General features: G+C 40.3%; 1 protein-coding gene across 2 annotated transcripts in view; it reads left to right on the plus strand.

Moving 5' to 3' along the window:
- Positions 1-23,209, plus strand: part of TFEB (transcription factor EB) — a 78,927-nt gene extending 55,718 nt beyond the window's left edge. Inside the window, exons 2-9 of one of the 2 annotated variants that reach the window (XM_063451685.1) lie at positions 10,266-10,507; positions 13,754-14,008; positions 14,884-14,964; positions 16,966-17,083; positions 20,209-20,265; positions 21,065-21,140; positions 21,464-21,614; positions 21,975-23,209. In XM_063451685.1, the coding sequence (XP_063307755.1) occupies positions 10,310-10,507; positions 13,754-14,008; positions 14,884-14,964; positions 16,966-17,083; positions 20,209-20,265; positions 21,065-21,140; positions 21,464-21,614; positions 21,975-22,346 (1,308 nt within the window). In that variant the 5' untranslated portion in view covers positions 10,266-10,309 and the 3' untranslated portion in view covers positions 22,347-23,209. The remainder of the gene's footprint in view (positions 1-10,265; positions 10,508-13,753; positions 14,009-14,883; positions 14,965-16,965; positions 17,084-20,208; positions 20,266-21,064; positions 21,141-21,463; positions 21,615-21,974) is intronic. The other variant, XM_063451693.1, reaches the window with a different exon arrangement.
- Positions 23,210-24,841: the final 1,632 nt, after the last annotated feature.

The following is a 24,841-nucleotide window of genomic DNA, read 5'->3' on the forward strand; positions in this document are numbered from 1 at the left end:
TTGCGTAAATGTTGAGTGAGTTGTTTGTGTTGTGCTGTTTTGTGTGTCGTGGTGTAATGTGTGGCTAGGATCATGAGAGAAAGAGTGTGTGTATGTATATAGGGGGCATAGTGTGTATATATAGGGGAATATATTTATGGGGCATTGTGTAGTGGGTGAAGTGAGATTTTGCATAGGGGCTGTATTGTGTGTGTCTTGAGGGAATGTTGTATTTGCATACAGGGGATCGTGTGTGTAAGGGATCCAGAGTTTGTAATTTGTGAGTTTGTGTTGGCAGAGATAGGAGCAAATTAATACATCTTGACATTTGTTTTATATGAAACAGTTGTGACGAACCAAAGCTCGTCACAGGCTCCTGGATGAGCCTGTGAGCCAGCCTCTTGCCCCAGGATTATGGGCCATGCAAAATACACGGCTTGTGCAATTTGGCTTGTATTGTTCGGGAACCGAACAGCCGCACCAACCAGAGACCACCCGGGTGCTTGTTAAGTCCAGTTGATACTTTGTAGCAATTTCCACTGCAGTGTTCTATGTGTTCGTCTGGGTGGCCACATTAGTATGAACGACCAGAAGGTGGCAGCCATCTTGTTCCTGCGAACTGATTTCCTGGAACTGTTTTGGGCATAGGACTATGTGCACGGTCGGTCAAAAATGTGACTTCCGTGAAAATCCCGAACCCCTGAACCGATCTTGGTAATTTTGGATATGTTGGTCACCTAGATTGGGGCTATCAGGAGATGTGACTTTTGTGGGGTTTTCATGTGTATTGGGGGTATTTTTTTTTTGTTATATTGTATGTTTTTGTAGCTGAGCAATAATTTAATCATATGTTTGAGTGCTCAGGTAATTATCTTTCAGGCACAGAGGAGTGTGTGGAATGTTTGCTTGTAACTAGTTCCCTCTTAGGTCCAGAGGGGATGCCCCTGGAATATGTTTAAGGAAACCCCTTGCATAGGGAGTTACATAAAAGGCAGTGTGTGGCTCCCATTAAACACATTCGTTTTACCCCTTCATGAAGTCGAGGCTCATGTTTGGGGGATTGGAGAGCTCTAATCACTACTCTGCTTGGAACCAGGAACTATAATCACTGCATCAGGGATACTTACAGCGGATATACTCTGTATGAGTATAGGGGATCCATTACAACAGTAAATAAACCGTACATAAACTGAAATAGTGTATCAACATTGATCAACAAGATACACATACTCAGATACACACACAGTGACACATACACAAACCTTGATGCACAGATACACACACTGATACACTCAGACATACATACTCTTTGACACACACATACACTCTCACTGGCAAAGACACATACTCTTTGACAGACACACATACACTCTCACATAAAAACACTCACTCTTTTACAGACACACACATACATGTACACTCTCACTGACCAGAACAGATACATTGTCACTGACAAACACATACACTCTCACACACTCACTGACAAGCACACATTCATTCTCACTAGCAAACACACATGACCATTTTATTTTTTAAACTTTTTGCGGAACCCCAATTGGTATTGACAAATCCGCGGAACATTAATTGGGAAATGCTGCCTTCGAGTATTGCAATGCTGTAAACTGCCATGGTTGATGGAGCGTCTTGGGTCCTCCTTCCCTCTCCTCTCCTGCAGTGAAGTACTAGTGAGCTGCTGAGGTAGATCTTTGATATCCCCACCGGCAAGTGAAGGCACACAGCAAGACTGGCGCTTGGATAGCGCTGGCCCTGCATGGGTCAGCAGGGAAGATCTTTTGATCTCCCCTGTCAGCCTTGGCCCACAGCCACTACTGCCCACCATGCATTTGCCCAGTTTGCCTGATGGCCAGTTCGCTTGACTCTGAGCCCTGTGTGACTCAACTTCCCAACCATTCTCAATGCGTCTCCTGAATATTAACAGATGGCTCCTCAGGTAAAACAGACCGAGAGTAATAATGACACATCGCAAGCAGAATCGATGGCGTGTGGTTCTTAACTTGATGGAGTTGGGAGTTAAAGGGGCTTGTTAAGCACCTTAACCACTACAGATTGCTGTGACTACATGAGTTCTCCAGTATTCTGTGAAACCATTTTGAAACGTTGTTCTTCCTAGCACATAGCGTCCATAGCCGAACTGAGATAGTTTGAGATAGTCATGATAGACTGAAACGTCAGGGGCTGATAAGCCTAGAACTCTAAGTCTATCATTGCCATCCAGCCTTGTCAATGATAGATTTGACTGGAATTTTTAAAGCATAGACCAGAAAGAGAGGTTCAAGGATTCCTGGTCTAGGAGAAGTATATCCTGAAGACACTTTTAAGTACTGGAGTTTTAGGAACTTAAAAGGTAATTTAATTTTAGTTATTTCCATTTTTGCATATTTTTAAAATAGTATCTTTGTAATGCATTAAATAAAATAAAAAAGTTGCGTTCAGCATACTGTGTCCGTACAGTCCTGCCCTGCCTGGGTCTGTGGGTTGCCAATCGTATAATTGTCCCTTGTGTGTTTGCTCTACAGTATATACCTCGATGTGGTGAAAGGAACCCCACCTTATTACTTGCTTTCCTCCCCCCAACAGCAATAAAAATATTTTTTTAAAAAGCTTTTTGCTTACCTTTTTTCTAGCAGCAAGACTCTTATCGGTGCTGCTGCCTGCATGACTTTGCACGTCATTCGGCTGCTTAGACAATTTTACAATTAAATGCTCCTCGTAGATGTCACATGACTGAGATTTGCTGTGGAGGACAGACTCTAGTAGCTCTCAGAAACACAGCTGCTAGAGGTGTGTTTAACTCCGCAATGTGAACATTGCACTTTCTACAAAATTGCATTATTTTACATTGCAGAGTTACAAATACAGGACCACTGCACCCAGACCACTTGATTTAAATGAAATGGCCTGTTTTAGGCGACAAGTAGTTGTATACACATGCTATTTGTGTGCGAATGAAAGCGTTGGCTCCTGGTGGGTCTGTGAGCTTATACTCCTTATAATAATGATGTCCTCAGTGGCTACAAAAGTGTTGGGGCCATGACGAGACATGTCAGTGATTAATTTTGTGTCACTCACATGTGGCCATGAGAAGACATGTCCACTTCCTCCTGTTCAGGCTTCATATTTGAAATTTCTGGTCACTCAGGCCCAATCGCTCTCATGAAAAATAAAATGTAAATATGTGCAGAGTGTAACATTAGCATGTACGTCATCAAATATGTTTGAATGAAGAGTGCAGTGTAGCTGTATGTCTGTTGCCATTATTGTACAGCGCTACAGAATTTGCTGGTGCTTTATAAATAATAATAATTATGCAATTAATGACAAACCGCCTAAAGGGTACGTCGGTAAAAAGTACTTGTAGTAACTGTGACTCTCACAGCAGTCAGTCAGCTTGGGGGGCAGTCTACTAAATAGTGTGTTGTTAGGATTACGTAGGCAACAGGTTTACTAAGGGTTAGGATTACATAGTATTAGAGTTTGTTAGGGTTAGAAGTAGTATCCAGATGTGATGGTGGTCAGTATGGTAACAGATAGTGTCACTTTTACAAATAGCATCTCTGGAAACCAAGCAAAAATGCAAGTCTCCATTTTGACCCTATAAGTTCCCCAGAAATCAGTTGACTGTATACATGTGGGGCATTGCTGTACTCAGGAGTTGCAACATAATACTAATGTATACATGACCTGTGAAATTTTTCATTAATATTGAATATGTATGTGGGGGGAAAATGTATTTACTGATACATTTGACAGTAAATTGTCAAAGTTATTTTGTTAATGGACCACTATAGGCACCCAGACCACTTCAGCTTAATGAAGTGGTCTGGGTGCCAGGTCCAGCTAGGTTTAACCCTTTTTGCAGTAAACATAGCAGTTTCAGAGAAACTGCTTTGTTTGCAATAGGGTTAATCCAGCTTCTAGTGGCTGTCTCATTGACAGCTGCTAGAGGCGCTTCCGCGCTTCTCACAGTGATTTTCACAGTGAGAAGACGCCAGCGTCCATAGGAAAGCATTGATAATTGATAATGCTTTCCTATGAGACTGGCTGAATGCGCACGCGGCTCTTGACGCGCATGCGCATTCAGCCAGGGACGTCAGAAGAGGGAGGAGAGTCCCAGCGCCGAGGGAGCCCGGCGCTGGAAAAAAGGTAAGGGATTAACCCCTTCCTCCCCCTTCAGCGCCACGGGAGTGGGACCCTGAGGCTGGGGGCACCCTCAGGGCCCTATAGTGCCACGAAAACGAGTGTTTTCCTGGCACTATAGTGGTCCTTTAAGCAAATTGCATTTCATGATAGGAGTTACCGTATATACTCGAGTATAAGCCGAGTTTTTCAGCACATTTTTTGTGCTGAAAAACCCCAACTCTGCTTATACTCGAGTCAGTCTGTATTATGGCAATTTACATTGCCATAATACAGACTGGGGGGAGAGGGGTGCTGGCAGAGCTGTACTTACTTGTCCTGCAGCTCCTGTCAGCTCTCTCCTCCTCCGCGCCGTCCGTTCAGCACCTCGGTCAGCTCCCAGTGTAAGTCTCGCGAGAGCCGCGAGTGTGTATGAGTGCAGTGTGTGTATGAGTGCAGTGTGTGCGCGCGTATATATTAATTGAATATTTATTTTCAGTGTGTGTATAGACCGCGCGGAGGAGGAGAGAGCTGACAGGAGCTGCAGGACAAGTAAGTACAGCTCTGCCAGCACCCCTCTCCCCCCACTGAACTACCAATGACACTGGACCACCAGGGAAGGAGCCCCCCTCCCTGGCCAGCTAGCAAGCAGGTAGGGGGGACGGAAAAAAAAAGATAATTAAAAAAAAAAAAATTAATAATAATTAAATAATAAATAATAATACAAAAAATAATAATAATATAAAAAATTAATAATTAATAATATATCAAATGCCCACCCCCACCAACACATACACAAACACACACACTCACACTTCATTCATATACACACACTGCACTCACACACACTGCATTCACACACACTGCATTCATACACACACTGCACTCACACACACACTGCACTCACACACACTGCACTCATACACACACACTGCATTCATTATATACACATACTGGAAATAAATATTCAATTAATATATACGCACACACACTGCACTCATGCACTCATACACACGCACTGCACTCATACACACACACTGCACTCATACACGCACTACACTCATACACACTGCACTCATACACACGCACTGCATTCATTATATACACACACTGAAAATAAATATTCAATTAATATATACGCACACACACTGCACTCATACACACACACACTGCACTCATACACACACACACTGCACTCACGCACTGCATTCATACACGCACTGCGCACTCACGCACTGCACTCATACGCACACTGCACTCATACGCACACACTGCATTCATTATATACACACACTGTAAATAAATATTCAATTAATATAATTTTTTTAGGATCTAATTTTATTTAGAAATTTACCAGTAGCTGCTGCATTTCCCACCCTAGTCTTATACTCGAGTCAATAAGTTTTCCCAGTTTTTTGGGGTAAAATTAGGGGCCTCGGCTTATATTCGGGTCGGCTTATACTCGAGTATATACGGTAAGTGCATTTAGCCCAGTAAATCTTTCAATGATACTGGGAATTTTAAAACTGACCCTAGAATCCTTTAAATTTGACCCTAGAACTTCTCAAAAATCTGGCAACTGATTATGTCTTGCTGTAAGCAGGCTCAGTAGCAAAATAGAAATCAGTTTTTGTTTTTTGTTATGGTAGTATGACACAAATGTTCTGTGAAATTGAAGTGTGTGGAAAAAATACATAAATTAAACATGTCTGTCAAAATGCTCTTAAATACCCTGAAGTTTCAGCTTTTTGCAAATAGGTACTTTTTTTAGCCAGTTTGGATTCAGTGACTAGTTATTGGATCACCTGTCCAATTTTGGAAATGTTCAGCTTCAAATTACGCTCCGTCACTTGGTGTTTTATAAAGATAGCATTTTTATGAAATGCTGGCTGTGTTGGAATTTCATTGAAATTCCAACGAAATACTAAAATTCACTAAGACAAAGTGGGGGCAAATTTTTATTTAATGAGTTAAGTGTCCAGAGTACAACACAATAAATAGATATACATAAAAGCATTTGTCAAGGATTACCAAAACAAAAGTATATATTTGCATATAGGTTACAAAAACTAAATCAGATATTATTCAGAAATATTAACACAAATAGGAACAAAAGTGCACAGATCGTACATTATTATATATTACTTGGAAAGGAGAAGAAGAAAAGGGAATAGATTCATGAGGTAATCTTCACATAGAAACCATGCTTGAAGGAGCAGGGCATTACCATTACCAAGATAGTTTACTCAAGAGTAAAAATGACACTGGTCATCCACTCAATAGGAAAATAAAAATAATTAATCATGTAATAACTGATTTGATTGCTCACTTGTTTACCTCTTAATACCTTTCCCCCAATCTTAGTGTTCCTGTTGATTCCAGTGGGAGTGATATATGAATTCCAGTCATGTGCCCACTGGCTGCATCTCATTCATTTAGACATAAATAAATAAAATTGAAGAAGCACTTTTTTGCAAGTAAATGAAAGCCAATGGAGCTTTCAGGTACTTAAGGGGACATTATAGGCACCCAGACCTCTTTATCTCATTAAAGGCAGTGGAAGTCATTGCAGTTTTTGAGAAATCGCAATAATTGCATTGCAAGACTAAGACTGCCTCAAGTGGCTGTCTATAAGACATCCACTAGAGGCGCTTCTTGGTTGCTAACATAGTTTTGGTTGCCTAAATGATGCTGAACGACCTCACGCTCTGCATTAAAAGGGCATCCAACATCGGTGAAATCCCCATAGGGAAGCATTGAAGCATGCTTTTCTTTGGGAAGTGCCTAATGTGCTTGCAACGTTCGGCATGCATATGCATTGGCCCCCCACATCATTCTATGTCAGAGGATGCAGGGCGCTGGAATCGGGTGAGTAAATAAAGTAAATAAAATTGTGTTGTTGTTGTTTTTTTAACCCTATAGCTTCCGGAGAGAGAGAGGTGGGCCATGTGGCTCTATAGTGTTTGGAATACAAATTTGTATACCGAACACTAAAGAATCCCTTTCAGCATACACAAACCATGAAACCTAACACTTCCTTTATACCACGTACAGATTGTCAATTGTTTTTGTATTTTACTGAATGTTTATCTTTTTTTTTAAAAAATATATAAATACTCATGTACATCTGCAAATAGGGCTTTGTGAGAAACATACAACTGGTTTTGCATTTCCTAGTTTGTGTCTCAGATCCTGCTGGGTGATGAAAGAAGTGCAATCACAATCACTTTTTTTGTTGCTTTATTATTTAATTTTTTTTCCCATTTACTGCAAAAATTGTGCATCTTTATATTGTTGTGTAATGTGAATCCACCAGAGGGCAATATTGCTCATCAAGTAAAACATTTACCACTGAAAATTCCCAACAGTGTGTTTCACACAGTATCAAATAAAACATAAAAACAGGATGGAATGACCAAAATTAAAATTATATTGTTCGACACACTGTATAACATGAGGCTGTTTCAGAGATACAACTCCTGTGATAGGTCCACTTTAAGTGGTTCTTTCACCGTACTGAGCGCTACATTTATGAGCAAGTAATGTTGTCTGTCTTGTATGTTTTATTTAGAAATGTACTCATTATAATAATAGACATTTGCCTAAATCCCATTACAATTTTGTATGCTGTGTAACCGTTGTAGAATAAGTCGTGAAGAGGGAAATGATTGAGGGGCAAACCAGAAAAGGAGTATGATTGATTGAAAGAAAATACAGGTACATTATAGGTCATGGTAAGAGACTTGCACTTTTTTTTTTTTTTTTTTTTTAAAGTTAGTCAAGAGTAAAGAAATCCTGTCAATAGCCAGATATTGAACAAAGAGTATAGCTAGCGTGTTTTTGCTGGATTTTAGTAGGTCAACAGTCTAAAACATGAGGTAAAGCACTAGTTGTATAGACTGAGTTAGATTGAGGGCATTATGCCCATAAGTAGTAGCATGCAATTCCTAACCGTAGACTAGGAGACAAACATACAAATAACAGGTACATTTTACCACAGAATGTGAGATGAAGTTAGTTTGATATAACCTCTGTCTGGTGTCTTCACCCTATGCTACATATGGGTCTCAGCAAAGCGTCCATGGCAGAAGTTATTGCTCAGGCTCAGGTGTCTCATTCAGCCGATGCCTGCCGGGGGTACCCTGCATTTCTGCAACACAGCAAGGCAGTGCGGGTCTCCGTGCCCAAGTGTTGATAGAAGAGGCTGGTCTCCATGCAGTGTCAGAATCAGGAGTGGAGCGAGGTGTTGCAGTCTTCTGGACCCAGGAACCTTCGGGTGGGGCATATGAGCTTGTTGGGTCTTGCTTTCTTACCATTGTGCTTTTTGTCCCCGATGGCGCTTCATATAGATTTTTAGCTTCTTGTGCCATGATGAGGCCTGTTTTACAGTCAGGACCTTTGGAGCCTTCCTCCAATGTTAAGGCAGCATCTTGGGTAGATGGCTGCTTGGCTGTTGTGAGGCTGTGGTCTGCCCTCCAGTTTGCACCAGAAATTGGCAAATAGCGCGTCCAGCCTGTGTAGGACTTTGTGGTGTGAGTAAGTGGGGCTGGGGAGACACGTAGCGTCAGCCATGATGGGTGTCACGCTGGGTTGTAGGCTTATTTGTGTGGCTTTGCCCTGCGCTCCCTCTAAGCCAGGTTTGCTTTCCAGGGATAGACCGCGATCACCCCCAACGGACCTGTCGCCTCTCCCGCCCCATACACACAAGCCTCATGTTTCAAGGAGTGTGGCCATCAGGCTCCAGTGGGGTCACATACCACAGTGTCGGTTCCCGGCCCAGTCGTGGGTTAGGCAAGTCGATTTTTGTCATCTATTTCAAGCTTTGTGGGGCTCAAATTGACTTGAACTGACCCGATTTCTGAGGAGCTCTGCTAAAGCACGTCTAACCTCCATGCTGGTCAGGTCCTGCCCCTATGGAAATTAATTTTTACCACATGTAATGGATATTGTATGTATTATTTAAAATATCATAAAACTACAAGACCGCTGTGAAAAACAAAAAAAACTAAACATTTAATTGTTTTTAATGGTGCACTGAAGATTAAAGTGGTATTTTCTGTAATGACAGAAGCACTTTAAACAGAGATTCTAAGAACCAAAATCACCATATATTACTGTAAATAATGGCCAATGAAAAATGATACTGTTAAAACAGTTCTTTGTGCTTTGTGTTGTCATCATGCAGAGCTAAGAGCTGTTCATGCTTCTAATAGAGAAGCATTGGCTTAATGGCCTCTCTACGAGAAGCATCGGATTGGTGGAGCACAGCAATTGCTGCACTTGGGTCATAGGTTCCCAAGGCTTCTGTATGAGAAACATTGGATTGGACCAGAGATCATCACAACTCTGGAGGAGACTGTCCCAGTGCTGGATTACCAGTAAATGTAAATTAATTACTTTTTATATGTATTCTTCTAATTTAAAAGTGCTGGCAGCTAAATTGACGAAGTAACTAACTAGTGCAATAAATACATACATATTTACTTTTAATTTTAGATTGTTCCTTTAAGTACACGTGTTTCTGATATTTGTATGCAGATCCATACTCGACTTGCTCAGTGAGAATAATGTATTATTTTATAATGTTTATTTTTAAGAAGCACCTTTTAAGCTTTAGTGTTTCGTCAAAAGTAAAACCAATCACCCTAGTTGACTGCCAATTTAGTGATTGTTGGTATCTCTCAATAGGAAATAAGATAAACAAAGGTGGTGGTTTTAAGATAAGGAAGTGGTGCATTTGATGAGCCGATTTGTTCTTATCTCATGTTGCATAACAGCAGCTCTTATTTTGTTTTGATTATCGGCTATATATACTCTATGAACGATGGTTCATTATTGTTAAACTGAAACAATTCTCAAATGTTGGCTTAAAATTAGAAATTCACTTTTAATTAATTTACAATTTCACGGACCAACATGGACATAATAAAGCAAAATTTGCTTTTTTTCAATGTTTTATGTATGCAAGCATGTAAACTATACATTTAGTATACTTAAAGCTTTTTGCATAAAAACATTGTAGGCTAGCAGTATATACATTTATATAATGTTGTATTGCGCTACGGAATTTTCTAGCGTTATATAAATAATAATAAAAAAATATATATATATTCCACCCACTCAGTCTTATATATTTTTGTATCTTACAGGGCACACATTTCTGTTGACATAAGTTTTAAGTACACCTTCAATCATGGCGTCTCGCATTGGGCTGCGCATGCAGCTGATGAGAGAACAGGCGCAACAGGAAGAGCAAAGAGAACGGATACAGATGCAACATCAACAACACTTCCTGCAGCAGCATCAACTTATACCGCCTACTTCATCCCCTGCTATCAGCACTCCAGCATCCTTCCAGCCACCACCACCTGTCCCCATGGAAGTTCTTAAGGTAATACAGTTATAGGACCTTACATACAAATATTAATCTGTTGTAATATTGATCGGAGGCTTATTTTTATCTAGATTATACTTTAGTTTTCTTAAAGATTCTTTATTTAGGATTTTACAATTCTAGACCGTAAGAAAACAGTGTCCGATAAAGTGCATATATATCATAAGTGAGAAGAACTAAGAAATCCACTGTGAAGATAAGATGTCTATAGTGAGAGGCAAAATAAGGGCAAGTCGCATTACAATCTAGATTATACTTAAATGGAATCGTAACGTTTATTTTTCAATATTGATTAATTAATACAGGACATGTTTTTTTTTGGGGGGGGGGGGGTTTAAACCAAAAAAGTCTACTATGTCCATAGAATAGTATATACGTGTAATGATAGATGCTATTTTGTCTATTGTGGTGTGCCTCTATTGTTCACAATGAACCAAGTAGGCTTCACTTATAATCTTTTCATTCAATTACGTTCTCCCACTGGTTTCTTTTTTAACTTGTGCGTGAGGCATAACGCTGTCTTGATGGTTTTCTTTCAATAGTATTAAAAGGTATACTCTAAGATCCAAAACAACTTTAGCTTATGAAGCAGTTTTGGTGTATAGCAGGGGTCCTCAAACTCCGGCCCCCTAGATGTTGCTGAACTACAACTCCCATGATTCCCTGGCTATCTATGTAATTCAAAGAATCATGGGAGTTGTAGTTCAGTAACATCTGGGGGGCCGGAGTTTGAGGACCTCTGGTGTATAGAGCATGCCCCTCCAATCTCATAACTCCGTTCTCTGCCATTTAAGAGTTAATTCACTTTTTTTCTATGTATGCAGCCCTAGCCATACCTCCACTGGCTGTGAATCACACAGCATCCATGAAAACTTATTTTTCTCATATTCAGTAAGTTCTTTAGATGGTGTTCTCTCTGGAATTAAAAACACTTTGCGGGGCGGGGCCTGACAGCCAAGATGGCCGGACGTGTCCTCTAAGGGCTCCTGTACCAGAGGGCACTAAAATGCACAATCTGCCTGATTTAATACGATCCACGACACAAGCTACCCAGGTATCGAACCAGTGCCACACGCGGAGCAGAATGGTACCAGTCCGGTACCAATCCGCCACGGGAAAGTCCGCACCGGCCACGCGGCCTAAGCGGGGTCTGGAGCATGGAGGAGGCGGCCGATCCCCCGGCCCACAGCCCGCATACAAGCGCAGACAGAGCACAGCCCTGCTACCCCCCCCTTTGGACCGGCGGGGGTTATCCCGGTCCTCTCTGGGGACGACAACCCCTTTGCGAGACCAAGCTACTACTAAACGGGACCCACGAGGTCCAAACAAGATGGCGGCAACCAGGCAGTCTGGGACGAAGCACTCACTATACCAGCAGAGTTCTGCGGCAGACTCATTGCTCACCTCTGCACAAAGCTCCACACCCAGGGACAGGCATTCAGGCGGGCGAGGAGGGAAGCAGCGGCATGGATCCGCCCGAAGACAAGAAGAAGTATGAGCTGGAATCCTCCTCGGGCCTCCAGAGGGGCGATTAGGGGGCAACGCCGGCACTTCATACGGCGGGAATCGACGCCAAGCCCCACGGACACCGGCACTTGCTTCCACACAAGCCAGGGCGAGAGCTGCAGACATAGCCAGCCAGAAGGCCACCCGGAGGCAACAAATCCACTGGGCCAGCAGCAGACTTTCCCAAATAAATGGACCCACACCGTCTGCAACGACGTACACCACCACCGGTTAAGTGCAGCAAGCGTCCGCACACACACACCAGGCGGGGGAGCCCATCACGAAGACTGCCACCGGGCGCAGAACAACCAGGGGAAGAACGGAGACACCATACTGGGACACCTCACTGACTATCTCCTGAAGCACATACACGGTGTCGGATGAACATACCGCGGACCTGAGTGTGTCTGAAATGCACCCCTGGTATACCACGGTACAGCACATTACTGGACTCTGACAACCCTCCCAACGCCAAGAAAGATGACTGCAAATTAACACTGTTCTGTTATTGTTTCCACATTAGCTTAGTTGGCATTATTGATTTCATACATACTGCATAAATGCTTATTCTAAACCAACGCTGCACCCTAAAAATGCTACTGCTAAATATGCAGGTCTATAATGATCACAAATAATTTTAAAGCACTCAGTTTTTTCAATCTTATAGAGTTACACTGCTTAAGTATTCAGTTAAAGTCCTGAATTACAGTCAGACCTGACCAGATGGCAACCACCTCTCCTAGTAATGTGACCTTGGTCACTCAGAAGCGTTGTCTAATCTGCAGTGACATTGTGCAGCCTTGTATGTAATGGGGTGTCTAGTCCACAGCTGTTGGCCATTGGGTGCTCTCACCTGTTTGTTTGCTCTTACTCTAACAATACAGTTTGCTTAGCGAGTTAAAATAATGTGTATAACAATCTACAAATATAGATAATCATCTTGACATTATTATAGGCTGGGAATAAGCGCAGAAAATCTACTGAACTAAGCTGGAAACATATACTACTTAGATCCTTATCGAAATGTTTAAACGTGTTTTCCTTAAATGACAAAAATGTGCAGGTAACTCTCAACACGCCATTGTTTAAAAATCTATGCTATAATATGACAATCACTCGCCTGTTACTGCTAAAAACATATGTTATCAAGCCATGTTTAACACACTGAATGTCCATCATCTTGACCTTTTTACTTTACTATGCACTTTCTCAGTTAAGCTTGTTTATAAAATATAAAATGAGGCCGTTAATCTGCGGAGATATTGCAATTTATCGTGATATGTACAACCTGTATGACCCTTGCATGTCTCCCTCTCTTTATTCTGTACCACCATAATCACATGCCTCAATAAAATAAAGATTGACAAAAAAAAAAAACACTTTGCAATAGAAGAAGTTGAAAAATTAGGTCTCTCTCAGAAGTGCGAATGGACCCTGTATACGTCACATGCAGGGGAGGTTTTGCTAAGGCTACATAAAGTGATTAACTCCTAAACGACAGAGAATTGAGCAGTCATCTTGCAGATGCATGATTTGACACCAAAACCACTTATTTAAGCTAACTTTCTTTTGGTGCTTAGTGTCCCTTTAAAGGTTATTCGTTACTCCTAATACTTTTATTGAGAGAAATGTAGGTTTCGTTTGTCCTATAACACTGTGTTTATTGGATTTACCTGTATGTCTCCTGTCTTGTTGTTTGCGTGTCGTTTCTCATCTTTTCCGTGAAACTCTTTACAGGTTCAGACACACCTTGAGAACCCAACCTCTTACCATCTGCAGCAATCTCGGGACAAGAAGGTTCGAGACTTCATTTCTGATACTTATGGGAACAAGTTTGCTTCCCACCTAAGTCCCCATAGGCTGTCCCCAAAGCCACCGCCTGCTCCTCCTTCTCCTGCTCACCAGGCAGCACGACTCTCGTCCTCAGCTGGCAACAGTGCCCCCAACAGTCCAATGTCCAGAATGAACCTATGCACCAATACAGAAAGAGAGGTGATTGTGGACAATATTGAATCTTTTATTGCATTCTGTTCTGTGAGTTAATAACCTTCCTAAATACTGATTATCAAAGGGTAGTGTGAGGCCAAGTTGAAAAGTCACTTTTCTATGCCAGTTTCCATTTTCCTTGCCACAGTAAATGTTACCATTTACTGGGGTAAGGAGTTATGTTAACCAAGATAAGTTAATATCATACACCCCCATAGAACTTTTGGATACAAGTAGTACAATCTTCCCTTGATGCTCCAGACACACACCAGGAGACTAGGTTATCTTCTTGTAAAATGCTATATGAGCATTTATGGTACCTTAACCCCTCAAAGGCACATGTGAACAAACTGTTCAGCTATCATGGCATCAATGGGGTGAAAGTTATTTACATTTGTTACCCCACTTTGCCTTCACAGCCTTGCATATGATGTAAAGAAAAATTAGAGAGAAGGTCCACAACGTAACCGTTCCAGTGTGAATGAGCCAAGCTTAGTACAGGACAGGATTTGTATCACTGTTGTTAAAGTGGCCATGTCACTGCAAAATGTATTTTAGCAAACCAGAAAAAACAAAAAACTGTAAATCAGTTAATATATATTCAGCAAACAAAGCTATAGTGAGATTATTGGGGTGAAGGGGGGGGAGAGAGTCAGATTTCCAGAAAACATGAAATGGTACTTTGAAACCCAAATAGTCAAGGTAATTTGAAAAAGAAAAGAACTGCACAGATTGAACAGTTAACACAATGTATAAAATGTGACTATTTGGCATAGGCTATTTTTATGACAAAGCCAATTTAAGACTTGTTTTAATTATTACATTGTCTAATATCATATTTATATTAAATATATTGAGTTTTTCCTTCCAATCTCCATTAGATGGACGGTGTCATCGATAACATCATGAGTCTAGATGAAATGTTTGGGTACCCAGAGCCTGCACTCTCAATGCCAAACACGGTATGTGTATTTTTACCATATATGTATGCTTGTTTTACAGTCAGTACAGTGTTATGTTTACATTTTCTAGACATTTTGCTCATTCTCATGTAAAAAAAGACGCTTTAAATATCATAACCACTACAGTACACTATAGGAATCAAGATGCCAAGAGTTCCTGGGTGCAGTCATGTGGTAATCTATCAATCAGTTTGCAAATGGTATGACAGTTATCTTGCTTAGTGATGCGCCCATGGTCTCACTTGCTGAGTCTGAGTTGCTATAGTAAAGCTTAAAGGATCACTATAGTGTCAGGAAAACAAAGCGGTTTCCCTGACACTATAGTGCCCTCAGGGACCCCCTCCCGTGGCGCTGAAGGGGTTAAAACCCCTTCAGCAGCTTAACTTTATCCGGCACCGGTGACCTCTCCTCCCCCGCCGACGTCATTTCTCAATGCTTTCCTATGGACGTTCTGCACGTTGGATGCGAATTTCGCATCCAGCGTCACAGATGCGCATCTAGCGGCTGTCAGGAAGACAGGGAAGAGACAGGAAGAGGTTGATTATCCCTGCTATGTAAAAATAGCAGTTTCTCTGAAACTGCTATGTTTACATGTAAAGGGTTAAAACCTGAGGGACCTGGCACCCAGACCACTTAATTGACCTGAAGTGGTCTGGGTGACTATAGTGTCCCTTTAAATTCATGCTTCCTCATTATCATGCCAACTCACACCAACCTTAGACCTTATTCAGTGGCTAAGGGCATTCGTGACAACTCACAGTCAATAAAACATGGCACTAGTCCCTGACAAAAAAGGTAAGTGTCAAACTATTTGCAAACAGTTTGGCAGAATATTTTTAGTGCCCAAGGTCTCCTCTCAGCTCAGCCACTACAATGCACTGTAGTGGTTACACTGCTTAGACTGTCCTCTTAATATTCTCCATACGTAATGCTTATTCTTTTGATTACATCTGTACACACTATGCTCACTCACAAGGTTAGATTGCTTACGCTTACGCGCTATGCTTACTCGTATTTACATTCTGTATAAACAATACTTGGCATCACATCATTTTGGTTAAAATATAGAAGATAAAGGAGAGAACGCACAGTGTAAAACACCAAAAATATATTGCTACTTCTACACATGTATAAAGGATCCTCTGTAAAGTAGTAGATCAATATATCTTTATGATAACAGAAAAAAAAATCTTAACAGGGCAATCTATTAATACATATAGGTCTCAAATACAGAAACCCTTAAACTAGGGGTCTCAAACATAGAACCACTCATGATTTAGAGCCACTATCAAGCTCTGTATGTACAGCATAATAGTGCCCTTATAGGGTACTAGACTGAAATGCAAATCCAACTTTAATGGTAATGATAAAAAAAACATGATTTATCGATATAACCGCATACAATGCTTTCAATATAAAATCTAAAAAAAAAGGCTGACCAAATAAAGCAGGGAAAAGTAGCCAGTTATATTCCTTCATACACTGACCAAAGATAAATGCGTTTCAACTACCGTATATCCTCTCCATCAGGTGTAAATTTGCCCTGCATTGCATCTCTGTTAAATAGGGATCCCAATTAGCCAGATGCCGTTTCACGGCAATTCTGCAAGAGCCCTCTGTTACGTCACTAACCGTGCACTAGTCCAGGTATCATATCCTCTTGGCGGCTCTACAAACATATGTCCACATTGTGCCCAGAGCCGGATGTAAATATATATATCCCTATTATATATATCCATATACCTTCATAACGTGGAGGTTTAAGGTGGAACAAGTGAAAACTCCATGGTGAAGCTTCCACACTGATGTAAATAAGAGTCCACTGAAAGAAAAATTTAATATCAAGTCTAATTTTAATCTGGTTCAAAACAGAAGGCATGTAAAGTTAAATGGGCATATATACTAAACAATTACATACATAAGAGAGTAATATTAAAACTGAGTTTAAATCTAAGAATACCCACATCATTATGGTTGTTCATTTATATGTTTTCTTTGCAGCTTCCTTTTTCCAGTAGTCACTTGGGGCTGTACAGTGAGAACTCTCTCAGTGACACTGTTGTAGGTGTCACCAGCAATTCGTGTCCTGCTGACTTGGCTATCAAGAGAGAATTGAACGGTAATGTGTTTCACTCCTATTGCTTTGTAGCACATGTAGTAAGTCTTCAGCAGCTCTTGTCTAACATTTGTAGCAGTTTTCATACAAAGTACTATGTAAGACCTGCCCATAAGCTTACAATTGAAAGCAATACTATGCAGTGACACAAAAAGCAACAGGAGAAATCCAATATGAAATGTATCATAAAAAAACACCCTTTTTGATATAGACCGTTAAAGAGGTGGCAGAATCAATAATTGATAAGTGATTTTTCACAAATTAGGAAGTATGGCCTACATAAAGTGGTTAAGTGGAAAGGGATGAAAAAAGGTAAATGTGTGTGGGGCGGAGTTACATGACAGAGGGAATATACACTCCTAAGCAAAACAATTAACACCTGCCTAATATCGTGTAGGCCCCTTCATGCTGACAAAACAGCTCTGATGCGTTGAGGCATGGACTCCACAAGACCTCTGAATGTGTCCAGTGGTATTGGGCATCCAGACATTAGCAGCAGATCCATTAAGCCCTGCAAGTTGCGCAGTTGGGTTTCAATGGATCAGATTTGCCAATCCTTGAATCCTGAATCTAATTGAGAACTAGGGACTTTGGAGGCCAAGGCTTCACCTTGAACTCTCTCATGTTCCTCAAACCATTCCTGAGCAATTTTTGCAGGGTGCATTATCCTGCTGAATGAGGCCACTGCCATCAGGGAACACAATTTCCATGAATGGGGTGTATGTGGCCTGCAACAATCTCTAGGTAGGTGGTACCTAGAGATCATTGACATGAATGCCAAGACCCAGAGCATAGCACTGCCTCCACCAGCCAGCTTTCTGCTGCCATTTCTTCCCCCCGATAAACGGCGCACACACCTGGCCAGCCACCTGATCTAAAAGAAAACATGATTTATCAGACCAGGCAAATTTCTTCCATTGCTCCATAGTCCCATTGAAGGAGCATTCGGCAGTGGGCACTTTGACCTGTTTTAGACCAGGCAGCTCCATACGCAGCAAACTGTGATGCACTGTGTGTTCTGACAACTTTCTATCATGGCCGGCATATTTTTTTTTAACAATTTGAGCTTCAGTAGTTCGTCAGTGTGATCAGAGCAGAATATATAGCCATCGCTCTCCATGTGCAGCAATGAGCCGTTGGAGCCCATCCTTGCACCACTTTAGTTATGTGCTAACCACTGCTTACCGGGAACACCACACAAACTTGCCATTTTGGAGATTCTGACCCAATCATCTAGCCACCCAATGTGATCCTTGTCAAAGTTTAAAAGTTACTCAAATATTTTTCTTGCCACTACAGGGACTTCTGGGCTGTTAGGCGACTTTCGGTCGCTTAACTAACGCTGGACGTTCTCGCGCTATGCATGGGGACGTCCAGCGTCACCTAAAACCCTATTGAAAAGCATTGTATAATGTTTTTCTATGTGGAAATCCTAATGCGAGTGCGGAGGTCTCCCCCACTGGCTGAAGTCAGCGGAGGAAGAGCAAAGGCGGACCTGAACCAGCGCCAAGGGACATTAGCGCTGGACTGATGTAAGTGACAGAAGGGTTTTTTAACCCCTTCTGCACCACGGTGGTGTCGCAATGGAGGGGTAAGCTACAGTGCCAGTAAAACAAGTTTGTTTTCCTTGCACTATAGTTTCCCTTTAAAGACACTGTGCACATATAAGGTGTAACACAAATAAGGAGCAACACAAATGGGGTGTAAGGAGGATTATAACATGTTACAGCTATTTCATTTCTTTAAAGGAGTAAACAATTACTATCGGCTGTGTTATTAATCTGTGCATAATCAGACCTTGAGCAGCATGTTGCTCTATATGGGAAAGAGTTAGTTTTACCTATGGATTCCAGATATGGATAGAAGGTTTTGTGCAGAAAGTTGCTCTCTGGAGATTATATGTTGCACCTTAGGATTTCAGCCCTGAAGTATGTTCCACCTGGGAGACAGAAATAGGAAACAAGATCAAGAAACCATGCAATACAGTCCGGGCTGACGGTTAATTGAGTTAAAATTTAAATTGGCTTTTTGTAGTGCAGCATGTTAAAGAGACACTGCATGCATCATAACCAGTACAGAATAAAGAAAATTAGTCTGAGGATTCATAGTGTTCTCAAGCTGTGCTTGGCCACACTAAATCGTTGTTAAAAGAACACTCCAATTACAATAACTGCTACAGCTTGCTGTAATGGTTATGATGCCTGGAGTTGCCTGGCACTACAGTTTGGAGAGAGGCTAAATGCCCTTCCTCTTCCACTTTTGTCTCTCTTCCATATCTACTTTTTTGCCTCTCCCCCTCCCCTTTACTTTTATCTTAATTATTTGTCTTCATTCACTTGTTTTTCTTCTCTTTCCTTACTCTCATCCCTTCCATTTATGTCTCTCTTTACCATCTTCTGTCTCTTAATGTGATTTTTGTAGTACGATAGGCCTTTTAGGCCTTCCTAGTGAAGACTGACTCTATGCTCCTGCCCCCATGCCCCTGGACTACAGTTCCTGTATACATTTTGTGTGTATAAATGTTTACCTCCCTACTCATCCTACCCCTAAGATAGAAAACAATATCTTAGCTTTAGATTGATGTATATCATTCTACCTAACTTCATTGGTCTGTCCTCATTAAACCAACAGGCAGACTTCTTCACAAAACTTTCTGTTTATTTTCTAGGTAATAATAATAATATAATTATTTGGTGAATTAAAGGGTAAAATATTATTTTTTATATTGTGCGTTGTCACGAGTTTATTCACTAAAATGAGAATTGTTGGGAATTCAAAGTGAAATTAAAATGTATTTATTTTTATTTGGTAGTGTATGTTGGGGTGACTACACATATAGGTGATTCATAGTAGCATGTCTTGTTCTTTCACACACTTTTAAGTGCCCCAACACTATATATTATTATTTAGTGGTTCTTGTCTGCATAACACTGTGTAGCATTCTAGGTTATACTGGCGATGTTGTGTTAGCCATTTTTCCAGTAGATTGTTCTGGTTTTTTTTTAACGTTTAAAAAGTTAATGTCACTAGCCTTTAAACTTGACATAAGAGAAATTTTAAATGTATTATTATTATGTTCTCTTTCTTTTGTGTCTTTGCTTGCACAATCTGTACATACCATTCCCTAGATGCAGATGCCAGAGCCTTGATGAGGGAACGTCAGAAAAAGGACACACATAACATGAGTAAGTAAAAGAAATATGTATTTTATTTTTTATTTTTACTTTTACTTTATTTGTATTTCTTTATTAATTATGGTTTCAATCACAGTCTATGCTTTGATAACTCACTACATATTACTGGCTGCCGATGAGCCAATAATGATATCCACACAATCATACCTTCCCACTGTTTTCAAAAAAGCATTTGGTACAAAGGGGTTCTATAACTTTAGTTAAGCCTAAGCAATCACAATCATAGGATTTGTCAACACATTAATTAGATCCCTTATTGACCCACATATACCATCAAAACCCAAAATTAATTTAATGTTTTATTAAATCTAAATCTAAACCACCTAGATGGCTGTTTTTTATTTTTAGTTCTATGTCAGATTATCGGATTGGCTGTAGATAATCTTCAACCTGTGACCTTGCAAAATCACCATATTTTTGTATTGTTAACTTGCAATCATCATGTGATAGTCGATGAAAACAACAAATGTTAAGCCCAGTTTGAAGGTGATGATTTTTTACCTTCAGCAGCATTACTATCAGAGAACGCTAATGTATTTTTGGGTTGTTACTGTGCGGAAAACAAACCCGCAATACCAGACGAAGTTCATAAACTTCTATATAAGCACAGGATTAAGCCCTTTTTTGGAAATATTCTGTTCTGTGCTTTGATATTGTCCATGCACATTATATTCTGAAGTTGTTACTTTCAAATGCCTCTTGCACCTTTCTATCTACCTCTTCTCCTATTCCTCTGCTTATGCTTTGGTTACTGGGTTACCTCTTCTTACCTTTTTTCTTTCCCTTTCAGTTGAAAGGAGGAGACGATTTAACATCAATGATCGGATTAAAGAACTAGGGACTTTGATACCAAAAACAAATGATCTGTAAGTATCTCTTTGAAAGCATGTTCGCAGCATGACACATAGATGTGTTTTGGCTCAGACTGGCCTCGCGGCAGAACCACAAATATTTGGTGGGACTGGGGGGGGTGTTATATTCTCTGTTTCCTATTACACTGTATTCTTTTCACTACAACCACTCTGTACACATTGGTTGAAGAAACCTCTGTAAACTTTTTTTTGTGATGTTTTCATGTGCTTCAAGTTGTAGGTCATAAGTGCAGATTTTAAAATAAAGAAGAATAGGGGGCTTTGTAGTCAATTCAGGGCTTGAATCCGTTTGTGATGGATTTACTTCCTCTCTACAGCAGTGACACTCGCTGGAACAAAGGCACCATCCTGAGGGCATCCGTAGACTACATCAAACATATGCAGAAGGAGCAGCAGAGGAGCCGGGACCTGGAGACGCACTCCAAACAACTGGAACTTACTAACAAGACGTTATGGCTGCGAATCCAGGTAAAAGTTTGACTTCAAATCATTTAAAGCTATCAATTCCCAAAATACGCTCTATACTAGGCATATCAAACTCTGCCACCCTCCTCCAGATGTTGAACTACAATTCCCACGACTATCTGGCCAACCACTGTATAAAAAGAATTCTGGGAGTTGCAGACCATCAATATCTGGGGACCCAGAGTTTAAGATCACTGTTGCGTCCTATGCAATGGTATTTGCAGTCTGTCACATGGAAATGTATACAACTGAACTTTAATTCAAAAATATATTGGTATATGTAACAAAAAATGATAATTTGGCTCTAATCTTCACAACCCTTATACATTCCAGACACATTTTCTCTCTTTTTATCTGTTGCAGGAACTGGAGTTACAAGCCCGGGCACATGGCATTTCAGCATCTTCTCCTCATGGACTAAGTCCAGCTGATCCCTTCAAACAAGAACCTGACACAATGCCAGTTGTCCAGCAGCCTACAGTTACACCACAGGCATCGTACCAGCCTCAGCTGGACTTCTCCACAGAGCTTGCTTACCAGAGCAGTGCCTGTGCAGAAACTTCCTTCCCTGATATATCCAGGACAGAATTGGACCTCATGCTGATGGATGATGCCATGATGACATCTGATCCCATGATGGCTTGTGACCCTCTAATCTCCACCCTTTCCCCAGACACTTCTAAAGCCAGCAGCCGGAGAAGCAGCTTTAGCATAGATGAAGTGGATGGACTGTGACACCATATGTTTGAAGGACCCTCATGCCTGTTCTCTTGAGGAGACATGGGCTGTGACCCTGCCTTATTTATAAGACAGTTTGGACACTTATACACCGTTATCCATATACATGGATGCATATGCACTGGACAATACACTTGGGTATACTCAGAATATCTTGTATCTACAGGTAAACATCTACAGGTATACAAAAATGTATAATACCCAGAGTTACATACACAAGAGTGAAAAAGAACATATACAGATCTGTATTTTGACAATGACCTACAATTGCATAAAATAGGTCTACAGCCAGCATTTAAAAAAAGTTGATCCTCCTTACACACACCTAACTCGGTGTAGGAGTGACACTTGCACACAGGCACATCATACAGCTTGCTCACTGCCTCAACTCTTCTGGAACATAGATCTCAAGGAAGACTTGCCAAAAATCTAAAGTGCCTTCTAGAGCAGAACTCAAAGAACTCAAATATTTGTGAATGTTTGTGTAAGTGGGTGCATGGCCAGGAATGAATGTAATTAGTGGAAGCATGCAACCTCTTATAGTGTGTGAATGTTGTTTACTATGAAGGTGGATATATCTGTTTTGGTTACAGCATCTGTATAGTGATTTGGATGCTCCCATAGCTCGCTAGACCCAACTGGTCTATCTGCATAGTAAAGCAATTTTACTGGTAAATAGCTGTTTTATTCTGTTTTGCTGAGTGAAAGGTGTTTGAAGTAATCTGTTTTTAAATCTATTTTTTTTAATCTAGCCATATATTGCCTAGTCTGAAAATATGGTTCAGATTTTATTTAGGGGTTGCACTTGTCCTTTGATAAGTAATGTCAAAGTCTAAGAATCATTGAAATCAGGCTTGCTCATAAAGCTTTTTTTATTTTTTTTTTAAACTCCTACCTGTTTAGGTGTAGGGATGCCAATACATGATTTGATTTGGGGACACCTATGAGAAATGCATAATTCAGGTCTGTGAAAGTTAAAATATAGCTCTTGCCTTTTTATTTTTATAGTTATCCCAAAATAATCTGCTAATGTAGTCACCTTGAAAACTCCTGAACGTGTGGTTGGGAAAAAACCTCATGGTCTAATGATACTTAGTCACAGGCCCCTAAGACTCAGTATTGTGTCCCTGTGTGTCTTATTCTACCTTTGGTTAACTGTTTCAGCCATGTGTGTCTTACAAATATTAATGCCAGCTTTTTTTCATCTGTGGGGTGTTTGTATGCAAATATATACAAATAACCTGTCACTTTGAATCGTGTTTGATTGACAAACTATGCAGTCACTATAATCTGCATATGCATTTAATATAAATTGATCTAATTCTGTACATACATACACAATAGTATATGTAGATGTGTACTTAAAATATATGTTGCGAAACGCACCTGTTCTTATCCTGAATGGCTTCATATGCCTTCCAACACACACCTGTAATTAATATTTAATGCAGGTTTTTTTTCACTCAATCCCAAATTGTAGTGTGTTGACAACTGTAGTGCAAAATTTACCCCAAAAATGTTCAACTCCTGTATAGTCACAGCTTCATTATTTTAGCCTAAATTCTGCAGCTCGGTTTTCGATTCACTACAATTCACCGTTTATTGAATTGCTGGAAATATAAAATTAATTCAAAGTTAGGCCATATGTTTCTTTACTAGAAGACAGTGCAGTATGATAAGGAAGCAGCCATACCCCAATGACTTAGTTATTTTCAATTTGTTTTGTGTTACAATTGTGTTGCTGCTTTGCAGTGGAGATTTCAAATACAATAATTTTGTATACCAAAGATTTTTTCTTGAAGCAGATCTGCTATTATTTGATGTTCTGGCCCCCACCTCCCTATTGCCCTCCGACTCTATGCTTTAAAAAGCTTTCAGTCACTTTATATTCCTAGGACACATTAACCGTATATGTTACTGTTCGGATTTTCATCACTATACTGGAAATTATGAAATATCGACACTGGAATTAGACATTTTAGGCAATAATAGTTGAGAGGGAAATTTGGTGAATTATTCCAGTTTAGCTATTTTGCACCAAAATTATTTTCAATGTCCTTATCCGTTCTCCATAACTTATGTGAATTGTAATTTTTAACCTCCCTCTGATACCTCAATCTTGCTTTTAGAATTCTGAGAAATCACGTATATTTCCGTGTGGATGTCTTAAAGGTTCACGTGTGCTTCTGCATGAGTGTATGTTTTGATCTTGTAGGATGTATGTATGTCTGGGTATCCCCAATTAAAATAGATTAATCAACCTACATAACTCAAATTAAAGGAACATTTTTGTACATTGTGTTGCTTTTGGACTAAATAATTGGCTGGATTTTTTGCCATGATAATTTTTTTTATTGTTTTAGCAAAAACAATATTTTGCAATAATATGCATATTAAAAAAAAACCATTCCAGTGTTAAACATAAATTTATATATAACGCTGGAGTGTTGTACTACTGATTTCGAGTGAGTCTCCCCTTTTCCCTGAAATAA

This window comes from Pelobates fuscus, chromosome 1 (genome assembly GCF_036172605.1).
Source record: "Pelobates fuscus isolate aPelFus1 chromosome 1, aPelFus1.pri, whole genome shotgun sequence".
Taxonomy (NCBI): Eukaryota; Metazoa; Chordata; class Amphibia; order Anura; family Pelobatidae; genus Pelobates; species Pelobates fuscus.